General features: G+C 58.6%; 3 protein-coding genes across 12 annotated transcripts; all 3 read left to right on the top strand.

The window, feature by feature from the left end:
- The first annotated feature begins 355 nt into the window (after positions 1–355).
- TXLNA (taxilin alpha) lies at positions 356–9,178 on the top strand. Of its 2 annotated transcripts, none has more exons than XM_082329483.1 (12): positions 356–597; positions 1,848–1,999; positions 3,078–3,413; positions 3,916–4,007; positions 4,991–5,161; positions 5,531–5,725; positions 5,903–6,022; positions 6,327–6,401; positions 6,927–7,019; positions 7,429–7,524; positions 7,952–8,324; positions 8,627–9,178. In XM_082329483.1, exons 2-11 carry the CDS (start codon positions 1,882–1,884, stop codon positions 8,300–8,302), a joined length of 1,647 nt encoding a protein of 548 aa, XP_082185609.1. In that variant the 5' UTR covers positions 356–597; positions 1,848–1,881; the 3' UTR covers positions 8,303–8,324; positions 8,627–9,178. The 2 variants fall into 2 exon arrangements, with proteins under 2 accessions (XP_082185609.1, XP_082185608.1); XM_082329482.1 differs by having other exon boundaries at positions 8,643–9,176.
- A 2,397-nt stretch (positions 9,179–11,575) lies between these two features.
- On the top strand, positions 11,576–15,150 carry IQCC (IQ motif containing C). The gene is made up of 5 exons (XM_082329812.1): positions 11,576–11,665; positions 12,310–12,453; positions 13,007–13,346; positions 13,563–13,681; positions 14,148–15,150. The coding sequence occupies exons 1-5, from the start codon at positions 11,591–11,593 to the stop codon at positions 14,187–14,189; spliced, it is 720 nt and encodes a 239-aa protein (XP_082185938.1). The 5' UTR covers positions 11,576–11,590; the 3' UTR covers positions 14,190–15,150.
- A 118-nt stretch (positions 15,151–15,268) lies between these two features.
- DCDC2B (doublecortin domain containing 2B) lies at positions 15,269–22,499 on the top strand. 9 transcript variants are annotated; one of them, XM_082329804.1, is made up of 10 exons: positions 15,269–16,032; positions 16,891–16,948; positions 17,370–17,446; positions 17,683–17,814; positions 18,361–18,507; positions 18,974–19,013; positions 19,458–19,526; positions 19,706–19,946; positions 20,177–20,277; positions 21,600–22,499. In XM_082329804.1, the coding sequence occupies exons 1-10, from the start codon at positions 15,482–15,484 to the stop codon at positions 21,771–21,773; spliced, it is 1,590 nt and encodes a 529-aa protein (XP_082185930.1). In that variant the 5' UTR covers positions 15,269–15,481; the 3' UTR covers positions 21,774–22,499. The 9 variants fall into 9 exon arrangements, with proteins under 9 accessions (XP_082185930.1, XP_082185928.1, XP_082185931.1 ...); XM_082329802.1 differs by having other exon boundaries at positions 17,635–17,814; positions 18,370–18,507; XM_082329805.1 differs by having other exon boundaries at positions 17,635–17,814; positions 19,757–19,946.
- The last annotated feature ends 59 nt before the right edge of the window (positions 22,500–22,558 follow it).

Genomic DNA, 22,558 nt, shown 5'->3' with positions numbered 1-22,558 from the left:
GGGCGGTTTCCCCTCCCGGGTGGAGGCGGGAGGCCCTGCCGTGAGCCCCCCCGTTCCCTCAGGGGCGGCGGGAGGGGTCGCCGCCGCCCCAGGCGAGGCTTCGCTCGGCGGGAACGCGGAGCCGCGGGGAGGCCGGGAGCGGGAACGCGCGGGGGATGCTGGGAGTTGTAGTCCGCGGGGCGGACCCCCGCGCGGAGCACGCCGGGAGCTGTAGTCCCCGCGCGGGGCACGCCGGGACCCGTAGTCCGCAGCGCGGCCCGCCGCCGCTTCTCCCCGGTCATTTCCCGGCGGCCCCCGCGGCCCCCGTCGCTGATTGGTCGGCGGTGCGGCCCGGCGCATGCGCAGTGCGCGGCCCGCTGGGAGGCCCGGGCCGGAGCCGCTTCCCTCAGCGCGGAGGCGGGCGGGGCGCCGCGGGCAGCCGCACCGGTACCGGTACCAGCACCGGCGAGGCCGCGCCGCTGCGGGGAGGGAGCCGCTCCGTCCTCCCTCCCCTCCCCCTTCCCTCCGATGTACCGGGGTGCCGCCGGGTCCTGCGCGCTGATTGGCTGAGGAGAAAGGGGAGACCTGCGTCAGACTGCTGGAGCTGACGCCACGGGGGTGCGTGCATGATGTCACTGCGGTGCTGGCGGGGGGGGCGCCGCGTGTCTGCTTTTAACGTCACGGGGGGCTCATACGGGGGTGACGGCGTTACCGGGGGCAGGGCCCGGGGGTAGGGGCTGGGAGGTCCGGTGTTAATTAGGGACGGGGGGGGGGGGGGGCAACGTTAATGAGGGGGGAGGGGTCGGGCCAGGCCGCGGGTCAAGGGCAGGGGCTGCCGGGGCCATGGCGGGGGCGAGGCGGGATCGGCGCGGTAGCCCCGGTCGCCCCTCGCCCGGGGATGGGGCCCGGGGCCGGTTACCGCCCGGCGGAGCCGCGGGGAGCGGGCGGGAGTTGCGTTATTTCCAGTCAGAGGAGGAAAAAGAGCGCCCGAGGCTGCGGGGCGGGGGCGCGGCGGGGAGCCCCGCCGGGGGAGCGGGCACGGCCGCCGGCCTGCGCCTGGGCGGGTGGCCCATGTGCCCGGCCCCCGCCGCTGCTGCTTCGCTCTCGCCTTTTCCCTTCGCGAGCCCTGTCCTGGGCTGTTCTCTGCGGAACCGCTGCAGGAAAAGCTGTTCTCCGCTTCTCGTGGAAGAATCCCTCGCCTCCAGACGAGGAGCGTCGGCTGCCTCTGCTCCGTAATTAGCGTCATAGCCAGAGCAGAGGGTGCGGGTGGGAAGGCTGAGAACACACGTACCCTGCGGAGGGAGAGAGGATGAGGAGAGAGGAGCGGGGGTTCGGGCTTGGTCCGTTAGCGTTGGCTCGTGGCGATGCTGGTTAATCTTTCCAGCGCTGAGCACCGGCTCTGCCGGTGAGCTGCGGGCTTTCCTCGGCCGTTTTAGCATTGACCTTTCTGCTGCCGAGGCTCTGGTCTCCGGGTCCCCCGCCGCAGGGAGGGGGTTTCCCTCTCAGCGTGCACAAACCGCTCCGAGTCTTGAAATCCAAGAGTAAAACACAGCGAGGGAAGGAGAGCCAGGGCTGAGAAGGCTGCGCCCAGCAGGTTAGGAAAACCGTGTGCTGTCTGTGAGTCGGGAGGTGCCGCCTCGCTCTCGGAGGGGCTGCTTCCAGCTCTCCTCTGCTGGGAGAGGAGTTATCCTGATACGGAGACCTTTGCGGTGAGGTGCAAATTGAACACGAAACGATGCTTGCCTTAGCGCAGAGCTGCAGGTGGCAGCCTCTGCCAAGGACATTTTCCTTCCCGGTCCAGGTTGATGACTCCTAAAATCCCCCAAACTTCTTAAAATTAAGCGTAGTTGCTGTTTCCCTTTCTCTAGGGTTTGTTGAGATTGAGCGGGGAGAAAAGTCACGATGAAGAACCAAGGCGGGGAGACCAAAGCAGCCCCGCGGCCTGCTAGCTCCTCCAAAATGAGCAGCAGTCTGGCGCTGGAGGAAGGCGACTCGCCGGAGGCCGCAGCACCCCTGGAAGGTGGGGAGTCCCCGGGGCCTGGGGTGCGCCGCTCCCGGGGCGCAGCGCTGACGGCCCCAGCAGCGAGGCGCGGGAAACGCGCGAGGCTGGGTTTCGAGCCTGGAAAGGGAAGAGTCGGGCTGGTGCTTTCTCTGTATGAGGGTGGGCCGCGGTATCCAGCTCTTTTGTATAAGAGCAGCTGTGATTTCCGGGGCAGAAAACCCTGGTTTCTTCCTGTTTCTGTGTGTGTACAGTCCTGAAGTAATTACCGCTTCCCGAGCAAAGCGTGGAGTTGATTCTCACCTGAAAACGATGGGTTGTTTATCGTTGCTTAGACCTTAAGGGTCCCATTCAGAAAATGCCAGACAACTCTGTCCTTGGGGCAGCGTTACGTTGAGTGACCTGACCCGTTACTGGCACTCAATAAAAATAACTCTCTGGAAGATGAAAACCAGGTCTAATCAAGAAGGTGCTTGGTTAAAATTAACCCCGCCTTGTATTCTGGTGCCTAGGAAATGTGGGATGTAGCAATTGTACAGCGAGTAGAGTTAGTTTAATAACTACCTACTGTGAGTCTCTCATTTGGAGGAACTTCGGAAGCAAAGAAGTGTCCTGAAGGATGCGTTGCCTGCTCTTGCCCTAAGTTATCCGCTGTTGGGGACAAGATGCGTTTGATCTGAGACAGTACAGCCGCTCTTATATGCGAGGAGAGAGGCTAACTCAGGTTTCAAAATCTATTGTAATGTAAAAAAGCCTGGCTCTGGGGACGTTTGCAGGCAGTTCCTGTGAGGGAAAGCTCACGCGCAACCTGCTTTCGTTAAAGGATGGAGGCGAGGGGGGGAATTTTTGCTCTTGACAGATGTCAGGGGCTTGGTCATGCTCTCGTGATCAAAAGAGAGGCTGTTAGGAATGCACCTCCATTGTCAGGGCAGCCGGCTGGAGACGCAGCCAGAACAAAGCAGCTTGTGTTGCTGGAAGTTTAGCCAGCCTTGGTGCGGTGGGGTGCTCGGGAAACCTTCCCTCTGCCGTGCGCGCGTAGAGACCGGAGAATAGACGGTGTGGGGGAAGTCCCATGCCTTTGTCTTCCCGTCTCCCACAGCTCCTCTAGCACAGGAGGACACCAAGTCCCGGCCTGCCGTGCGTGACGTCTCCGAAGAGCTCAGCAGACAGCTTGAGGACATCTTGAACACATACTGCGTGGATGCCAGCCAGGAGGGTCCAGGCGAGGACGGCGGGCAGAGCGAGCCCGCGGAGCCAGAAGAAGCCGAGAAGTGTCGCAGCGAGTCCCCGAGGAACGGTGACCAGGAGTCGGGTGGCCCCGAGATGAACGGGGAGAAGGAAAGCACGAAGGGGACTGAAGAGTTTCGACCTGTTGAGGAGTGTGGGGAGCGGGATCAGAAGAAGGCTCAGGAAAAGAAGAAAGCCAAGGGCCTAGGTAAGAGGTTCCCTGCTCTGGTTGTGCTGCCAGCCCGAGAACGTGGGTGCAGAGGTTGGTTTTATACTGCGCTAATTGCCCTCGGTGAAATAAGCGCCTTGGGTGCGTGATGTGCAGCGGTGTTTGGGAACGATACAGCATCGTGTTTCGTGAGGGAACGTGCCGAGCGCTGCGAAGGCACTGCCTGCTCCTGGGTGCTGCTGCAGCCTCTGAACTCCGTGGATTTCCCTCCTGCTGCGCACAACTCTCTCGAGCCAGCCCGGTGGTGGTTTCCCGCTCTGAAAACCAGTTCCCTCCCCAGCTGTTTCAGTTGTTCACCCACCGTATGGGGTGAGGTCTGTGGGGCAGAGCCCTGGGAGGGCACTGGGGGTGGTAGCTCTGGCCCAGGGCAGGCACAGCTGTGAGACCTGGTTTGTCTCTCCTGTCTTTGCCCTTATGAGCCAGAACCCTGTGTAAGTGATTTGATTTTATTTATTTATTTAAATTCTGTGATTCATTCCAGGCAAAGAAATCACTTTGCTGATGCAGACGCTGAACACCCTGAGCACGCCAGAGGAGAAACTAGCAGCGCTGTGCAAGAAATACGCTGAGCTGGTGAGTGCTTGTTTCTTCGTTCCAGGCTCTGGGGCTGGGGGAGGACACTGCAGCAGCGAGCACGGCAGCCGTTGGCGAGGCAGAAGATGGCTGTCGATTTTCTTTTTTTCTTGTTGTTGAGAGGGACAGTCCAGGAACACACATGTGGCTTTGCAGCGTATGTTCTGGGATCTCTGCAGTGCTGGATATCCAAATATTAGAGGACAGATGTTGCTTGGTCCAGCCAGGCGTTGTCGTTTGCAGAAGTGTTAGCACAGACAGGAGTATTTTTGGCAAATCTGCACGTAAGAGGACTTCAGATCTGTTTTCTCTCTGCTCCTCTAACGTGGAAGCTGCATCTCTTGCCCATCCTGTCCCAGCGTACCGTGGCCAGGTCCGTTCCGCTGAGCCTGCGTGTCCCGCTCTCGTTGCAGGCCCCGCTGTGACAGCGGATGGCGTGGATGCAGCTCCTGTCTGCACCGCTCAGGCGCTGCATCTCTGTTGATAATTTCCTAGCAAGAAAAGTGCGTTTGGCGGCGGCATTGTGCTGCTACGTGCGCGCATTCAGCCGTACCACGCGCACAAAGTCTGATGCCACCTTTAACCGGAGCTAGGCACGGATCTAGTTCTGTGCTTGGATCTGGTACAAAGGAGAGGTGTGGGACTGTCCCTGCGTGCCCGAAGGGGACGTGTTCAGGTTTTCCCTGTGCTCAGAGCTCTGCTCCATTTGAGCAACATGCGCGTGGAGGTGCTGGATGAATGTGGAAGTTTTCCAGATTCCAGCAGGACGCGAATTTGGGACGGAGAAAGGCCCTGTCCAGAGGCCCTTGGGCTCTGCGTCAGTCCTGCTCTGCTCACAAGTGGCATCTTCTGTCTTATAAAACTCTGCTCCTCCTCTCGGAGCAGAGCGCGCGCTGTTTTGATCCCTGTGTCCCCTCACAGGGGCATGGTGTATTGCCCTGGTCTGTGTTGCTGCATCTGTGCCCTTTCATCCCCTGTCCTAGCTGGAAGAGCACCGTAACTCCCAGAAACAGATGAAGATCTTGCAGAAGAAGCAGACGCAGCTGGTGCAAGAGAAGGACCACCTGCAGAGCGAGCACAGCAAGGCCATCCTGGCCCGCAGCAAGCTGGAGAGCCTGTGCCGCGAGCTCCAGAGACACAACCGCACCCTCAAGGCAAGTGTCTCCTGGCGGTATTCGAGGAGCTGCTGCATCCCAAGCACTTGGATCACTTGCTGTGGGGCTCCGAGCCATTTTGGCAAACTTACCTTTACCTGTGATTGCCCACAGTCTACTGTCCGGGGCAGTGCTTTAATTTTACTGTTAAGCTGTCGTTATCCAGCGTGCCTGAGTGTTGTTTCGGGGTATGTTCACTGGAGAAAGGGAGAGGAAAAGCCCAAAGCAGGCTGAGGAAGAGGGCTGCCAGGCAGTGGCCCGAAGCCCCTTCCTGATCGATACACGCAACAGGGGGAGGCTGGGTGGGTTTGCTCACCTGCCCAGCGCAGAGGATGACGCGTCCCTGCTGTCTCTGCCCTCCTTACGCAGGAGGAGGGTGTCCAGCGTGCGCGGGAGGAAGAGGAGAAGCGGAAGGAGGTGACATCCCACTTCCAGGTGACGCTGAACGACATCCAGCTCCAGATGGAGCAGCACAATGAGAAGAACGCCAAGCTGCGCCAGGAGAACATGGAGTTGGCAGAGCGGCTCAAGAAGCTCATCGAGCAGTACGAGCTGCGGGAGGAGGTGGGTCGGGGGGGGAGATCGGGCACAGGGCTGCTCTGGTACCTCCGTTCCACCCGGCGAAGCGAGTTTCTGCTGCTGGAGGGGAGAGGGGGCCTCTGGGATCTTCCCTTGGGGTCGCTGCCCGGGCAGCAGGGGCTGGGCCGAGCATGTTGGTGACCGGTGGCGTTCCCTCGGCAGCACATCGACAAGGTGTTCAAACACAAGGACCTGCAGCAGCAGCTGGTGGACGCCAAGCTCCAGCAGGCGCAGGAAATGCTGAAGGAGGCAGAGGAGAGACACCAGCGGGAGAAGGACTTTGTAAGTCTTCGAGCAGCTCTCTAACGGTTGCGAGCGCTTTGCTTTTTGCCTTGTCCCTCTGGGGAGGCTCGTTAGCGTTGGATCCCTGAGGGCAGAGCCCAAATCGGATCAGGCCATCCCAGGCCTCCTGCGTGCCCAGCAGTGACCGCTCCCCCAGCGGCCTCGGGAGCAAGGCTGGAGCCCTGCGCTGCTCTTCGTGTTTCTCCCAGCCCGCTCCCTTCTCCAGGCAAAGCGCCGGCCGCGCAGGGGCATGTCGAGAGCCTTCCCTGGTGGCAGCCCCGTAACTGCTTTTGCTCTTCCCTAGCTGCTGAAGGAAGCTGTGGAATCGCAGAGGATGTGTGAGCTGATGAAGCAGCAGGAGACCCATCTCAAGCAGCAGGTGAATTACCCGCTCTGTGTGCTCAGCCTGGTTATTTGTTTGGGTTTTTTTTTTTTCCTTCTTAAGCAGGGAACAACCCAAAGTTCCTTAATCTGGAAAACACAGGGGCAGGATTGCCCCTGGGGTTGGTATCGGTGAGCCTGTGTCAGCGTGGTGTGAGCTGAGGCTTCCTTCAGCAATCCTGCCTTCCGGGAGAAGGGGGCCTTGGTTTTTACCAGCACGTTTCCCAGTGCTGGGAGCACTCATGTGATCATACCTTGCTGAATCAGACCCAGCAAGTGCCTCCTGCCAAGGCCGGGAGGCGTTTGCAGAGCACTTCTGAGGATGTTTTCCTAGGAAAGAATTTTTCCGCGTTCCCCGGTATCTAATGTTGGCAGAGCAGCTCCGTGCTGCCCGTTTATTTGTCATAAAGTCCAGTCACAAGATAACTAGCTCAGTTCTTGGCTGATATCTCCCCTCTCCGGGGAGGGCTGTCAGGGTGCTGTGGTGAGCAGTGAGGAGCTGTAACCCTGTCTGTCCCCACAGCTGGCTCTCTACACAGAGAAGTTTGAAGAATTCCAGAACACCCTTTCCAAAAGCAGTGAAGTGTTCACGACATTTAAACAGGAGATGGAGAAGGTGGGTAAGACTTTTGCTGCCCAGCAGAGCTTGCGTGGGCTGGAGGCACTGCCTGCCTCTCTCCTCGATGCTTCTGTGAGCTGAAAGAGCTGCAGCTCTGTAGTTTTGTTTGGTTTTGCTGGTATTAAAATCAGCCACGAGCTGGCTGCTCAGAGCAGATTGATACCATCCTTGCTGTGCCCCACCTCTGTCGGAACAAGGCGCACTACCCCGTCTCCTGGTTTGTTGTTGCCTGGTCAGCGTTTCCCCCTGTAGCTGACTGCGGTGACACAGGGAGACCTTTCCCAGGACAGCAGAACCTCGCTGCGCTGGGATGGCGGGTGCTCATTTGAGGACACGTGAGATGTAACTGACGGCAGCGCCTTGCCTGTGGCTTATCTGTTCCTTTTTTGTCACCGCGATTCTGTAGATGACTAAGAAAATCAAGAAGCTGGAGAAGGAGACCACTATGTACCGCTCCCGCTGGGAGAGCAGCAACAAGGCTCTCTTGGAAATGGCTGAAGAGGTGAGGAGGCTCTGGCTGTCCTCCCGCGCGGAGGCAGGCAGCTGGCGCAGCCTGGCGATGTGTTGTGAGGCGCTGGGAGCTGCGGGGCAGCGGGGCAGCTCCCGTCTTACTGCAGGCAGGCTGGGTGGAGGGGGTTGTGTTTTTCCCTTCCCTGTACGTGGTGGTAGGAGCCCCCTCGCGTGGCAGAAGCGATGGGTAATTAGTGCAGAGGTGCGCGGGAGAAGTCAGAGGATCTCGGCGGCACTTGGCTTTCGTGGGGGCAAGGGAAGGCAGAAGCGGTGACGGCAGCATCGGGTCCTTTTTGTGCCAGATGTTTGCTTGGTCACAAGTATTTTCCCTTTGAACTTCCATCGGAGGTTTCATCTCGCTCCCTTCCTGCCTCTCGGTCCCCAGCGTGACGGAGTCTGAACTGTCTCTCTATTTGCAGAAAACCCTTCGGGACAAAGAGTTAGAGGGGCTTCAGGTGAAAATCCAGCGCTTGGAGAAACTGTGCCGAGCCCTGCAAACGGAGCGCAACGACCTCAATAAGAAGGTGCAGGACCTGTGTGCCCACGCGCCCCGGGCGGACGCGGATCTGTTGGAGCCTTTGAAGGACCCATCTCGGGAGGGCTCCGAGGCGGCGGCGGGAGGTGCTGCAGCAGAGCAGCGCCTGGCTGAGGATTGCCTTCACTCAGGAAAGCCGCCGCACAGCACGGATCCTGCGGAGAGCTTGGGAGAACTGAGCACAGGAGCCTTGGGGCAGAGCGGGACTGAGGAGGGCGCTCAGGGCGCTGACTGAGCCCGTGGTGCGGCAGGCAGAGGTAGGGCAAGGGAGGGTAACGGGAACGTTTCCGTAGACTCGATCCGATGCCCCTCTCCTGGGCCTTGGACAGGCGCGAGAGGACAGCCCTCCCAGGGATTTGAGATTTCATAGCTTAGGTTTTTGGAGGGTTTTTAAAATTTTATATATATATATATGATATATATATGATATATAAAATATGTGCAGGGCAACGTACACTTTATATATGGATATACATGAAAACTAGAGTGACCCACCTCCCTGCGTGTGCGTGAATAACTAATATATGGAGACTCAACTGATCGTCCCTTTCACTCGGAGACCTTGTCATTGGCAGGCTGCGGCTCCCCCAAAATCTGACGCGGCTCAGGAAAGCCGGCGCGCGGATCTGCCGTGGCACGCGGCGCGGGGACAGCCGGACACAGCGACTCTCGCATCCAGTGAAAGCAAACGAGCTGAGCGGGGGAGAAGCGAAGCGTTTCCCAGCGCTGGATTCTCCCTCCCTCCTCTGCCTCAGGCAGGAGGGAGCTCCGGGACTTGCTCTCGTCTGCTGGCGCCCCGGCTGGCAGCTCTCTCCTGGGTGAGCTGAGCAAACGAGGGCGAAAGAGGCCGTTTCCCCTCCTCTGTGCGGGTTTTGTGTATGGAACGGGGACAAAGAAGCAGAGAAACGGGGGGTGCCCGGTTCACCCAGGCCTCCCGCGGGGCCTTTGCTCTTCCTGGAACCCGCCGATGTCTCAATAGCCTTATGATTCACAGTTGCCTCTTTGCTATACGCACATGTGCACAAGTGTATTAAACAGTTAATCCAAAGGTCTCGTTCCCAAGTGTTTTGCACAAGTGCGTGCGATCAGTTGTGCAAGGGGACGGGGAGGTTCCACCTGAGCTCCCCTGCCCCCGGCCCATCCCTCGGCGCCCAGCGGGCGATCTCGGAGGCGTCCACGTTGCTGGGGCTCCAGGAGGATAAAACCTGCGTCTGCTCCACGACCCGCTGCTTAAACCGCGTCGCCGGGACCAGCACGAGGACGGTGCTGTGGGCTGGTCCCCCCCTCCACTCCGGCCGTGCCGGTGCTGTCGCAGCCCCCCCCTTTCTCCTTTCCCTCTCCGCTTTCTCGGAAGAGCGGCTCCCGAGTGCCGCGTGTCTGGGAGGGCGAAGCGCTCGCCCCAAGGACCGCGTTGTGCTGGGAGGGTGTTTACGGACAGAGGTGGGGCCGGCTGGCGCAGGGCGTGGGCAATTTCTCCGTAGCTTCTCCACACTCCCTCTTTCTGCTGCTTTTTTGGGAGACCTCTACTTGCTTGGAAACCTCCTCGCCGCAGCTTCTCTTTACGACAGACTTTTATTTTCAGCATCGCTTTCCTTTCGCTTGAAGCTGAAGCGAGCTGGCCGCAGCCCCTCCTCGCCGTGGACGTGTTCGGTGGAACGGCTTCGGTTTCTCTTCCAGCACCGCAGCTGCTCTCACATCTCTGCACCGTGGTACCGTGCCCTCGCGAAGGACCTGCCTCGCGGCGAGGGGAGCAGCCCGCGGGAGCTGCCCCCGCCTCCCCCTTTCCTCCGTGGGGACTCCAGCGAGTTCAGCTCTAACGAGCGTGGCTGGGTCTAACGAGTCTCCGCAGAGGCACGGTCATGAACGTCCCCGGGGACGCGTTCCCCGGAGCTGAGCGTGGCTTTGTGTTCCGGCCCCTCGCTGTCAGCGTGGCTTCCTCCAGCGCAGGGACGCGTTTGCCTCCGGCAGGAGCCTCCGAGCCGGTGAAGGTAGCCCTGGCCGGGTGGGAGCACCCCGTTCCCAGCAGCCGGGCTGAGCCAGGGCTGCAGCCGCGCTCTGGGCTTCTCTTCCCGCTCTTTCAGTAAAAAAAAAACCTCTTAGAAAGTCACCAACCCTTTTTTTTTTTTTCTTTTTCCTTCTTTTCCCCGTTACGGTGCGGATAAGCTCTGCGGGGGCTGTCTACGTGTCTTCATATCCAACAGAAATGCACCCAGCCTCGCTGCTGCTGCCTCTTGTTTCTCGTTCATTAGGCCACGCTTGGGAGCGAAGCTCTGGGGTGGGGAGGCCACATCAGCCTCTGCTGGGCTCGGCTTCCCCGGCTCCCCGGGCCCTGGCCCTGCCGTCCCAGCAGCAGCTCCCAGCCGCGGTTCAGGCCCCGGCTTTGCTCCGCGGCGCCGTGCTCCAGCCCAGACGCCGGGATAGCGCAGCCTGTGCCCGGCTACCGGCTGCCTGCGCCTGGGGAGGGGGGTCCGAGCCCCCGGCCTCAGCCCCTGGTGCAGCGGAGAGGCCCCGGTCCCGGCCGAGCCGCAGTGGGGCTCCCCGGCTCCACCGGGAGGGACCGCGGTCCCCGGCAGCTCCAGGCAGGACCCGACCTCTCTGGGGACGAGAGGTCCCAGGTGGGGAAGAAGGAGCAGAACAGGAACCCGGACCAGCTGTTGGCACATGTGAGCGTCGCCCCCGCTGCCGTGGCCAGGATCCCCGCCAGCCCCGGCCTCCCCCCGGCGCCTCAGCTCTGGAGGAGCTCAGCAGCTCCACGTATCCTGGGCCAGGGGCGGCGGTGGTGGGAGTGGTGGTGGCGGTGGTGGTGGCGGTGGTGTTAGTGATGGCAGTGGTGGTGGCGCTGGCGGCAGTGGTGGTGTTAGTGATGGCAGTGGCGGCAGTGATGGCGGCGGCGGTGGTGGGGTGGCAGTGGTGGTGGTGGCAGTGGTGGTGGCAGTGGTGTTAGCGATGGCAGTGGTGGTGGTGGTGGCAGCGGTGGTGTTAGTGATGGCGGTGGTGGTGTTAGTGATTGCGGTGATGGCAGTGGTGGTGTTAGAGATGGCGGTGGTGGGGTGGTGGTGGTGGTGGTGTTAGTGATGGTGGCAGTGGCGATGGTGTTAGTGGTGGTGGCAGTGATGGTGACAGTGGTGGCGGTGGTGTTAGTGATGGTGGTGGTGGCAGCGGTGGTGTTAGTGATGGCGTTAGTGATGGCGGTGGTGGCAGCCATGGCGGTGGTGGGGTGGTGGCGGTGGTGGCGGCGTTGGTGGCGGGGGCCCGGCGCGTCCCCGCGCCGCTCGCCCTCGCCCCGCGCTGACGCCGGAGCCGCCCCCGGCCGAGAGCCCCGACCACGAGGTCGCGGCCGCCCGAGCCCGCGCCCGGCGGGGGGCGGCGCCAGCGGGAGGCGCCCGGGGAGCCCGGCCCCGGGCCCCCCCGCCCCGCGCCGCCGTTTGGGTGGGCGGGGCCCGGCGGCGCGGCCGGATGACGCCATCAAGCGGCGCGGCCGGATGACGCCATCAGGCGGCGCCCGGTTGCCGGGGCGGCGGCCATGGCGGCGGCGCTGGGGCCGCAGGCGGAGGCGGAGCGGGGGCGGCGGCTGCTCCGCGCCGTGACCCGCCTGCAGGTGCGGGCCCGGCCGGGACGGGGGTGCTGGGGGGGCGGCGGGGCCCGGCTGGGGGGGTCCCCGTGGGGGGGCAGGGCTGGGGGGGGGCACAGCTGGATGAGGGGCACGGCTGAGGGGGGTCCCCGTGGGGGGGCACGGCTGGATAGGGGGGCACGGCTGGGTGGGGGTCCCGTGGGGGGGCACAGCTGGATGAGGGGCACAGCTGGGTGGGGGGGCACGGCTGGGTGGGGGGCACAGCTGGATAGGGGGCACGGTTGGGTGGGGGTCCCGGGGGGGGCATAGCTGGATGAGGGGCACAGCTGGGTGGGGGGGCACGGCTGGGTGGGGGACACAGCTGGGTGGGGATCCCGGCTGGGTGGGGGTCCCGTGGGGGGGGGGGCACGGTTGGGTGGGGGTCCCGAGGGGGTCCCTGCTGGGTGGGGGTCCCGAGGGGGGCGGAGCGGGGCGGCGGGGGCCGCACCGGCGCTGCCTCATTAAAACCTGCCCGGGTTCCAGACGCGGGACGCGTTTTTCTCCTTGTGCTCCAGGCCGCGTCCCCCGGGGCGCCTGGGGGGGGTGGGGGGGCAGGGGGTCCGGCTGGGGGGCAGGGGGCGGCAGGGGGGGCTCTGTCCGGCTCCAGCGGCGCCCCCGCCCCGTGCCCGCAGGCCTGCGTCAGGGGTTACCTGCTGCGGAAGCGCTTTGGGAGCCTGCGGGCAGAGTACGAGGAGGTGGTGCGGGAGATCGAAGGGGACCTGAGCCAGCTGGCGTGGAGGGGACGGATCCTGCCGCGGCCCCTGTTTGTCCCCGAGGTCCGTGCGTCGGGACGGGCACCGGCTTCCGCAGCCCCGTCCGAGGGGGGAGCAGGGGCACGGCGGGTGGGGTGGCCTGGCCGACCGGGCAGACGATGTTTTTTCAGCCTAGTCCCAGTAACCTGTAATCCTCCCAAATCAAAACCCGATAATTACATGGCCGAGGCCTGCAGGGCTCTCCCTGGCTCGTGCCCCCGCGTCCCCGAGTGAGGATTTCTTCCTCCGGGCGAAGCTCGGCCTCAACTCAAGCGCCCGACCTGCGCAGGCGACGCTGCGGGTCTTGCCCCCGGGCACCCCCCTCACCCGCTGGTGCTGCACGGTCGGGCCCGCTCCCGCGGCAGCTGAGCGCTGCTCTCTGATCTTTTTACCGCTTCTGGAAGGAAAGCCCTTTAAAAACTTCGCGATGGTTCAAACCAGAGCACGCCGTGGCAGGAGTGCTGCTAACGGCAGGTCTCTGGCTGGGACGGAGCCTCTGGCCCGCCGCAGAGCCGCCTTTCGCATCTTTACGTGTTCTTTTCCTTACGTTTCGATCTCTCGCGCGTTGCCCCTTTAGAAGCCAACGCAAGGGGAGCGCTCAGGTCCGCGGGAGGCTGCACCGAGTGACGAGGCCAGCGCGGAAAAACCGCAGGAGGAGCTGGATGCCTCTGAACCAGAACAGGAGCGGGGCTGCAGCGGTGTGAAACCTACAGCCCAGCTGCAAAGCGAGAAAGAACGGAGCTCCGCGGGTGAAGGCGATGTAGTGAACCCCCCAAGTCTCGGGGCCGATGCTGATAAATGCACCGAAAGGGGGTGCGGCGCCCCAGCGGAGAGCGAGGATCGGCAGAACGACAGCAGCGTAGCCTCTGTGTGGGACAGCGCTATCCTGGAGGCAGAGTCCCTTGAAGCCTGCCTGGGTAAGAGACGGGAGCCAGCGCGCAGCGTGGCCCGGGGCTGCGCGCTCTCCGGCGTGCTCTGAGCGACCTCGTGGTGGGAGCCGGGGCCGCGGTGGGTCCTCGGAGAACCAAAACCTTGAGACTGTCCTGGAGAGGTTAGAACAACTGAGTGCAGGAGAGACAGTAGGTGCAATCTGAACCTTTGTTCTAATAACAGGTTATTCTGTTTCTTTGCAGAAATTCCACTTGAGGACCTAAAGGAGCTTCCTCGAACTCGAGCTGGTCTCCAGTCCTACAGAAATCACTTGGTCATGGAGCTGCTGTGGTTGCAACAAGCCATTGTCAGCCGTAAAAACGTAAGGGCCTGCCCCTGCCCCTTCCAGACCAGGGGGTCAGACCGGTGCCCGTCTGCAGCCAGAGCGGTGCCGTCCCTGGTGGGACTGGGGTTGAACAGTGACGGTTCAGTTACCCAAGGATTGGACTGGATGATGGCAGTGCCCTTTTTTTTTTTCCTTCCACCTTCTCTGGAGATTAAAAAAAAGGAATGGTGAAGGAAACCAGGAGCTGTTTAGATCCGGTTACAAGCTTTGCTCCTGGCCTGCTACAGGGACGTTGCTGCTTTGGTAACGATCCCGGCTGCACGACGCAGCGGTACGGACCCAGCAGCGTAGCGAGCTGCTATTTGCATTGCTCGAAAGGCGAGATCGCGCATCTTCTGGCCGAGTGCAATGATTTTGCTGGTTAATCTGCAAGGGTGGGTGCTTTCCTGCTTGTAGCTCTCTGGGATTTAATCGTTAACGCTTGGTTTTCTTTCTCTTGCAGTACTTGATGCTGAAGCAGAGGCTGGGGACCCCTGACCCGTAGCAGGGCGCTCCCGAGCACGTGGGGCACTTGTATCGGTGTGGAGAAGCAGCGGAGCTGCAGCGCCGCAGTCGTGCCGTGACCTCACGGACAGCCGCAGCTTAGGGGAACCCCAGCTCTGTGGGTTGACGTTTTCCACTTCAGATGAATGTGGCAAGAAAGCCTCTTATTTCTTTTAAATGTGAATATTTGGTCAAAGCAGGGATTAAACATCGCTGTGAAGCCAGGGCGGTGGTTGTGTGTCCTGGAGGGCGTCCCAGTGAGGCCTCCTTCCACAAGAACCCGATTTCTGTTGGCTGAGCTGGACGGTCCTAGGGAAAAATCGAGGCTGGGAAGACTGTGACTTAGAGAAGGTGGTTTCTGAGCAGCTGGCTGCTTGTGGTGGAACTACAACGCCTGAAGGCAGCAGGGGCTTTGAACCTGCAGGAAGAAGCTCTCCTCCGCTGAACCGTGGGTGATCAGTATCGGGATCGAAGTTGTGCGTTTGGGATGGCTCTGCAGGTCACAGCTCTGCAGTGCCTGCGATCTCCGAGCGCTCATGGTAGGCTTTGGGGAACGCCTAGCTGAAGGACGAAGTTAGGAGGAGAGTTCCCTGACTTTCCTGTGCGGTTGGTGGGGAGCGATGGCAAATCGAACCTGACCTTCAGGAGACGAGGCTTGGCTCCCCGCTGGCACGTCTCTGGCCGTGGTAATACCTCTCCGTGTGGCAGAGTCACCTGGCTGGTGCTCGAGGGAGCAGGGCAGGACTTACGGGGTTTGGCGCTTTGTCCGTATGTCGCTCTAGTTCAGGGGCATTCGAGGGCCCTCAGAAAGGGACTTCCCACGTGGTGCTGTCGTTCCCTGCTGCGACCCCGAGTCTTCTATGCAAACACTGCCTTCCTGCTGACTGAACGGTCGCTCTTGCAGATGTATCTTTCTGTTCCTGATGATGCGGACTTGTTTGTGAATAAAAAGCTTTCCTGAAGCTCATCTCTGAAGCTGTCTATTCCTGTCTGCCTTGCCTTCCTCTCCTGGGCAAAGCCAAGTGAGTCTACAGCCGGCTTCCACCCACGGCAGCCTGTTCATGGTGGGGATGTGGGTGTTTGTCCGATACACGCAGGACAGAAACCCATTGCGTTCTCACGCGGGCAGCAAGTGATGGCAAGGGGGCGACAGCTTCTGGATCGCGCCGCTCTGGATGGGATGTGAGCTGCTGCCTTAAAGATACTGGCATTTATTTTCCCTCCAAGCTTGTTAATCTGAGCCTGGTGGCCGCAGCGGCTGGTGGGGGAGCTCGCAGTATTTGGCGTTTGAGGATGAAAGAGCCGTGTGGTTCCTGCTCTCAAACAGAAAGGTGCTCTGCAGGTTGGTTGATGTGGCCTCCGGACGGGCCCACAACTTCCTCCTGCCGGGGTGCATCCATGGAGACAGCCAGTCGCGCCGGAGCGCGCTGGGAAGGGACGGCAGAGCGCGAGAGCGGCTGGTCGGGAGGGTTTGGGCTCGGCGGGAGGCTGGCCGGGGCTCTCCTCCGCGCCCCACGCCGGTCTGTTTGCCTCTGTGCTCAGCGGGGCTTGCTTGACCCACGGGGGATGAGCTCCCGCGGCTTGGCTCTGGCGCCTCCGGCCAAGAACGTGGTGGTGTACCGCAACGGTGACCCCTTCTTCCCCGGGAGGAAGGTTGTAGTGAACCAGCGGCGGTTCCTGACCTTTGAGGCGTTGCTGAACGAGGTGACCAAGAGCGTTCGCGCGCCCTTGGCCGTGAGGAACCTCTACACACCCAGGCACGGCCGCCGCGTCGCTGAGCTGGGGGACCTGCAGGACGGGCGCCAGTACGTGGCTGCGGGCTTTGAAAAGTTCAAAAGGCTTGAGTGAGTAGACAGAACTTTGGTGTCCGGGTTTGGTAAGCAGCTTTGGATCACCTCTGTGGGGAACGTACTGGGGTGTGAACGGAAGAAAGAGGTTAAGAGGGGTACAAACCCACAGGGAAACAGAGACCGATTAGTTTCTTTTACTGCTGGAAACTACTGGATGTATTCCAGATCACCTGGAAAATGCAAATATTCCTGATACGGTCTTCGACTCTCGGAAGAAAACACGGTGCGGGGGCGCGCGTTCTCTGGCAGGACGCCGTGGTCGGTGCGGCTCTGCCTCCCGCGCGCCGTGTTGTGCGGCGTGTGGGAGGTTCTGCTGCCCGCTGCTTTGGCAGAGCTGGCAGTCCCGCTGCCGCCGCTGACAAATACTTTTGCTTTGGTTTGATGGGAGGTTTTTTTTTTGTTTTCTAATCCTCGAATTAGAGCTGTTTTGGTTCATCTTGAAATACAGAGGGCTAAAGATGTTCACGGCGTCGCTTGGCTCTCGAGGGGATGCGTGTGTGTGCGTGCCAGGGGAATGTGGCTCCCTGGGTGCGTGTTGCATTTTGTTGAGAAGGTCCAGGCCGCGTGAACATCGGTCAGCCCTTGGCGCCTTCATCAGTGATGAACGCAAAGGAATAAAATGTTCTGGGTGTCTTTAGCACGGGGATCTGAAATGGTCTGTATTTGGCTGGGAATTTCTTAAATGTAGCAGACTTTTCTGGGAGAGCGTGAGGTGAGGCACCTGGAGAATCGTTGCAGAAGCGACCCCAGTAAGCGATGCTCCAAGGCAGAGCCGTCGGTCATTTTCTCGCTGCTCTTTAGTCAGCCGCGGCCCAGTTGGTGTGTGGCAACGTTGTCTTCTCGTTCTCACAGCTATTTAAACGGCGGAAGGAAGGGGCTCGGTGGGACAAGGAACAGCGACGGTCTGCGGGTGAGTCCCTGAGCCGAGCGGGCGCAGGCGGGAGCGCAGCAGGAGCGGGGCGGTGCGCGAGAGATTAGGGCTGGCACCGATGAAACCGAAGCTGAGGTTCGAGGCCGCGAGGTGCCCAGGGGAGATCAGGCACAAGTGCCACGGGAACGGGTAGGACCCGTGAGACAGCGCAGGGGCTGCTGCTGCGGACCCTCCGCCCCCCGGAACGGTGCAGGGGAAGGATCCGTGCTCGGAGGCTCGCTGGCAATTCTGGCATGGGCTCAGCCCTCTCCAGCCTTGGCGTTGCTGACAACAAACCCACCTAGCAGCAGCAAGCGTGAAGGCAGGGCGGGCAGCTCCTGATGGAGAAAAGGGAACAGCAGCCCTGGGAGGCTCGGTGCCAGGGCTGTCGCTGATCTCGTGCACTGAACTCGGTCTCTAGTTCCGCCCCGTAGCTCCCTGGAAGCCGAACGTCTTGGCGCGATGGCAGAAGCACGCCCACCTGCCCTGCGTGATACAGTAAGTGCCTCGGTGTTTTCTCCTCGGAGGGTCTCTGGGAATGTTTTCGGAGGCTGGAGGAGGGAATTTCTCTGCGAGATCCTGGGAATGCTGCCCCACAGGGACAATTCCCAGCTTCTGGTAGAAGTATTTCTTGTAAATATTGTCCAGGCACCAGTGGCTGGCTTTTTTTCCCCCACCTTCCACAGCTGCTGGAATACTGGCTCATCGCACGCTCCGGGTTGTTTCTACTGCAGTGTTTTCCGGAACGGGGATTTGCTGAGCCCTCCTTTCCCACTGCCGCTCCCCAGCAGCACCCCGCCGCAGTGGGACGCGCTCCTGGCCACGCTGACAGAGAAAGCCAACCTGCGCAGTGGAGCCGTTAACAGGTGGGTATCCGGGGTATCCGGATAAGGCGCTGCCGGCTCCCCTTCCCTTACGTCCAGAACATAAGCAGCTCTGATTAGCGCAGAGGACTGGGAGTTCAGACAGCCGCTTCTAGTCTGCTTTTGCAAAGTCATTTGCTTTTCAGGTTTTCCCATCTTTAAATCAGAGATAACCCCAATGTCCTGGGTGCTTCGTTAGGAGAGCTGATGTTGCTGGTGGTCTGGTGAAAAAGCACTAAGCGAACAGTAAAGCATAGCATAAAAAGGGGTTTATGTCCAAAGAAGCAGGGCTTTTATCCAACAAATACAGCCTACCTTCTCCTCATACATCTATTTCCTGACACCCGAGGAGAAAGCTGTGATCTGCTGCATCTCACTTGTCACTGGGTGTAATATTTCGGCGTACTTCCTTGGAGTAATACTAAGAACGATGGATCCTCCCTGACTTGTCTCGGTCCTCTTCACCACTTTGCGCATGTTTGCTTCCACGCTGGGGGGTTGTTCGCAGTCTTGTGACAGCTCTGAAGCCTTTGCTGTCTCTTCCCCGAGGCTCTGCAGGCTGGATGGAACCCAAGTGGCTGGCGGGGAGGAGCTGGTGAATGGCGATTACTATGTGGCAGTGGGAAACGAGGAGTACAAAAAACTGCCTTACTTTGAGCTGCTGGTGCCCCAGCATTCTGCGAACAAGACGCTGTGGTACGTAGACTGCGGCCGAGTGGTTTAAAGAATCCTCTCCACGCTGGTCTTCAGCTAAAGCCGTCCTTTTTGTAGCCCTCCTGTTCAGCGCTGTCAGCTTCGAGGCTTGAGTTTTGCTTCGTGTGTTGGAGGTTTAGGAAGACAGAATGTGTTTTCAAAGCTTTGGGTGTAAGGGTTTGCCCCTGAAATCCAGAGTTCAGTGCCAGAGAAAGCAAGCGCTTTGGTTGTTTCGCAGTTCGGTGTTCATCAAGCACCGAGGAGCACCTGCCCATTAGGCTGGGCATTGAATTTCACAGGCCTGTGGTGGGCAGCGTGATCTCACAGGAACGTGTGCCGCTGGGGAGCGTGCTCTGCCTGCGCTGAGGGAAAAACACCTCCAGGGACCCTCTCTTATGGGAAAAGGCGAGATCATGTCCTGCTACAGCTGACTTCTGCCTGATGCTGAGAATCTGCTGCTTTGTTACAGGAACCACCCAAACAGGAGGCGCAAAAACCACGGCAGCAGGGTAGGTGGCTCAGCTGGCGCGGGACTGTTTGTGCTACCCTCACCGTTGCTTTTGTGCAGGCATCCCTCCATGAGCAGTGGATGCGTACAGCAATCTCCATTCCCACTTGCCATGGCTATGGCATCCTTGCTTGGCACCACTCCCAAGGGAGAGGAGCTAGAGACAGCGACGCAGCCAGATCACGCTTGAATTAAATCTCGCTGCCTGAAGAAAACCTCCTTCGGGTGGCCTCGCTTACCTCTTCTCCTTTTTGGCTGATGGGCAGGGAGAATTCACCCTGGAGCTAGGGTGTCTTTCCTGCTACCTGTGTGGGTAAGACGCCCAACAGAGACTACAGATAGAGCAGCTGGGCTGTCCTAGATTGTCCACTGAAATGTGCATCTCTGCTATCTCTGCTCTCTGCTTTTAAAATCTCCTTTTCCTTTTTTTTTGGTTTGTTTTCAGTTCGGTGAACTCTGTGCCACCTCCCAGGACAGAGCTGGTGACTCTGCTCTTGCTGAATCATCTCAACAGGTAGTAGGGACTGCAAAAAGTGGTTTATGTGTTCCCTGTATCTGTTTTTACTTGTAGCATCAACTTAAAACCCCGGTCAGAGAATGCAGTGTTACAGCTTTGCACCAGACAGGATCAAGGGTCACAGGGGAAAGTTGCAGTGTTTAGGGGATTGCCCTGCAAAACTTCTCTTGTTTTAGAAGCTCTTTTATCAAGAAGGCCTATCAGAATTGTCTGATGAACACTTTCAGCGGGACAGTCGCAGGGTGCAGGCCACAGGAGCTGCAGAGAAAGACAAGATCCCAGCTGCTTTTCCACAGCTGCAAAGGCAAGCCAGGAAATCTCGCCTCCAGGAGGAAGAGGCCATTTTCCACGCTAAACCTGTCCGTGCAGGACAAAACAGAACGAGCAACAGGAACGTGCAGCACCGGCCTGATCAAGGTAAAGGACGCTGCTAGAAACGTAGAGGAAGACTGGCTTTACTTTGATGCTAAAGGACAAAATACCTGCAGATGCACTAAAGAAAGCAGCGACGCATGCAATCACTTCTCTGTCTCGGCTTCTCTCCTCATCTGGGCACATACGAGGACCTTTCTGTAGCCTCGGCGAGCCCAGGCCGTGGCTATCAGCCGTACCCTTTGAACAGCTTTTTTCTTTTCTTCTCCTCGCAGAAGAAAGCGTCTATAAAACCAGAGATCCTTGGAAGGAGATGCGAGGTGCCCAGGAGGTGAAAGAGGACGAACACGCAAGCGTGGACGTACCCATTGATCAGGTCTGAGAAATTCTGCCCCGTTGGGAGTCTCGCCGCTGCGGGGAAATACTGACGATCCCACTGGAATCTGTGGGTGCTGCAGGTTTTGCACAGCAGGGAGGCCAACTCCGAGAGTCAGGGACAGCCTGTGAGAACACCAATCAATAGTTTATAGCAATTGCTTGGGGAAGCCCTTCCTTTTCTCACTTGTTTTAAGTCCCGTTCGTTAGGTTTACGAAGCGCTGCGCTTCTCTCTGCCGCGCGTAAAGATATAAGTAACCACCAGGGGGAACTTCAGAAACCAGAGGACAGCGCGTAACTGCAGGGCTTTGCGTTTTTAGAAAGGCGAGAGATTGTCCTCTGGGTGATGAACATTTCCCTTCTGGAATGGGGGAGTCACAGCTTCCCACTGCAGGAAGGACAGCAAAGGCTTTCCTGGATTTTTTTTTCTTTTTTTGTCTGTCTACTACTTCTATCCTTACTCCTGTTGCAGAGAGTTGCAGAAGAACTTACACCAAAAGCCAAAAGGAGTGAGGTGTTTATTCCACTTGATGGTTCCATGAAGCGTGTAAGATCCTTCCTGGCTGCGTTCAGATTTCTTACGCTAAAATTCAGTCCCCCCAAATAGAACTTGTTAAGCAGAACTTGCCTATAGCCAGGTGAAACTTCGAAGCTGGCACGGAATAAACATGGAATTCATAAAATGACTGAACACATTTATTAGATAGTAACAAGTTTAAACCCTTTTTTTAAAAGGGAAAAAAAGCAGTTCTTTTTAAAACAAAATTCTGTGTGAAAAATGTCTGCAAGATGCTTATTGTTTGTGGTGTGCTAATGTTTTAAACTTTTCCTAAGGACATTTAGAACCGATGTAATGGGAGATCACGCGTTATATTGTAGGTGACTCACCGTTCTGCCTAGGTAGTCTCTCTGGATTAATAAGAACTTCAAAGGACAACAACTCCTTTGAACTTAAATTAGAGAAAGCCCTAGTAAAGAACTAGCTACTGGTTCCTGACTTCTTGGCTCAACGGGGAGCCTGATGTCCGGCGTTTCTCCTCGGGGTGGGCACTCCGACGGTGCCGCTTTCCGTTGGCCTTTCCCCCCCTCCCAGATCACACTGCTATGCGGTCGTCATGATTTGAGTGCCACAGCTCCCCTCTGCAGTGGGAGGGATGCATTAGGCATTAAATAAACTACCTGTGAATTTAACGTAGAGACCCAAGTTTGCATACCGAAGCCGTGGTAAGACTGGAAACAGAATCCAGGAATTTAATCCCAGAATCTTTCTGTAATAGCGAAGTGCTACATTAATAACTGTATTTCTTTCTCACCACAAAAAGGCACGGACTACAGAGAAATCACAGAAGGCTGTGGCAAGGAAAAGGGACGCCGGTGACTCCGAGGATGAAAAGCACCGAACGATGTTGCCCTTGGCAGCAAAGAGCTCTGAGAGTTCACAAAGGGACCGCGATGGGAGAGGGTTAGGCACAGCTGCAGATAACAAAAGCACGTGAATCCTAGATCTCCCGAACACCACAGACTGGCCAAGCTTTTTTGATGAATTAACAAACTCTTCTAAATTCAAGCACCCTCATCATCTGGGCTTGCGGAGCAGAGTACCAGCGAACAATGAATCAGACGCACAATTCCGTTAAATAATGAAGATCTACCCCCTTTCCTCATCTCTACGGTGTGAGGATGTGGCAGAGGAGACGGCTGCTTTTCTGAACTGGTTTAATTAAACTGGTTTGTGTCTGAACCTGGGAAGGAAGGACTACCAAATAGAACCCAGGCCGTTAGAACAAAATGCCTGCCAGGAAGTTTGTTCTATGTCAGATACTTCTTATAAAGAGATTTCATCCCATCATCGTCCCTCTGATTTGGAATGCTTAGATAATGTTCGCAGCAAACTTGTTCCCCAAAATATATATATCTTGTTTCTGTTAACTTCTTTTAGGAGCACCTGCCTGATTTAGGAAAAGCCATAGTAATAAACAGCTCTTGTATTAACCCTCTCTGTGCAAGGCTTTCTGTATTTCCCTCTCTAGCGTTCCTGATTAATTACAAGGGTAACGAAGACTTTTTTCTTCTGTGATCTACCTGGTATTTTGGACTGAAAAGAAAAACACCCTTCCTTCCCGAGGGACAAACTGCACCGTTGCTATTTTACAGCCGAGAGGCACTCTCCAAGAGTCCAGTGGAGAAAAGCCTTGTGGTAACCTCAGCGTAAGGGGCTGTGCAGCGTGACCTGCTGCGCTGCAGCTGAGCGCAGCGGAGGAAGCCACTTTCACGTGCTTGG

Source organism: Platalea leucorodia, assembly GCF_965183815.1.
Source record: "Platalea leucorodia genome assembly, chromosome: 18".
NCBI lineage: Eukaryota > Metazoa > Chordata > Aves > Pelecaniformes > Threskiornithidae > Platalea > Platalea leucorodia.
This window is presented reverse-complemented; position numbering and strand designations above follow the sequence as displayed.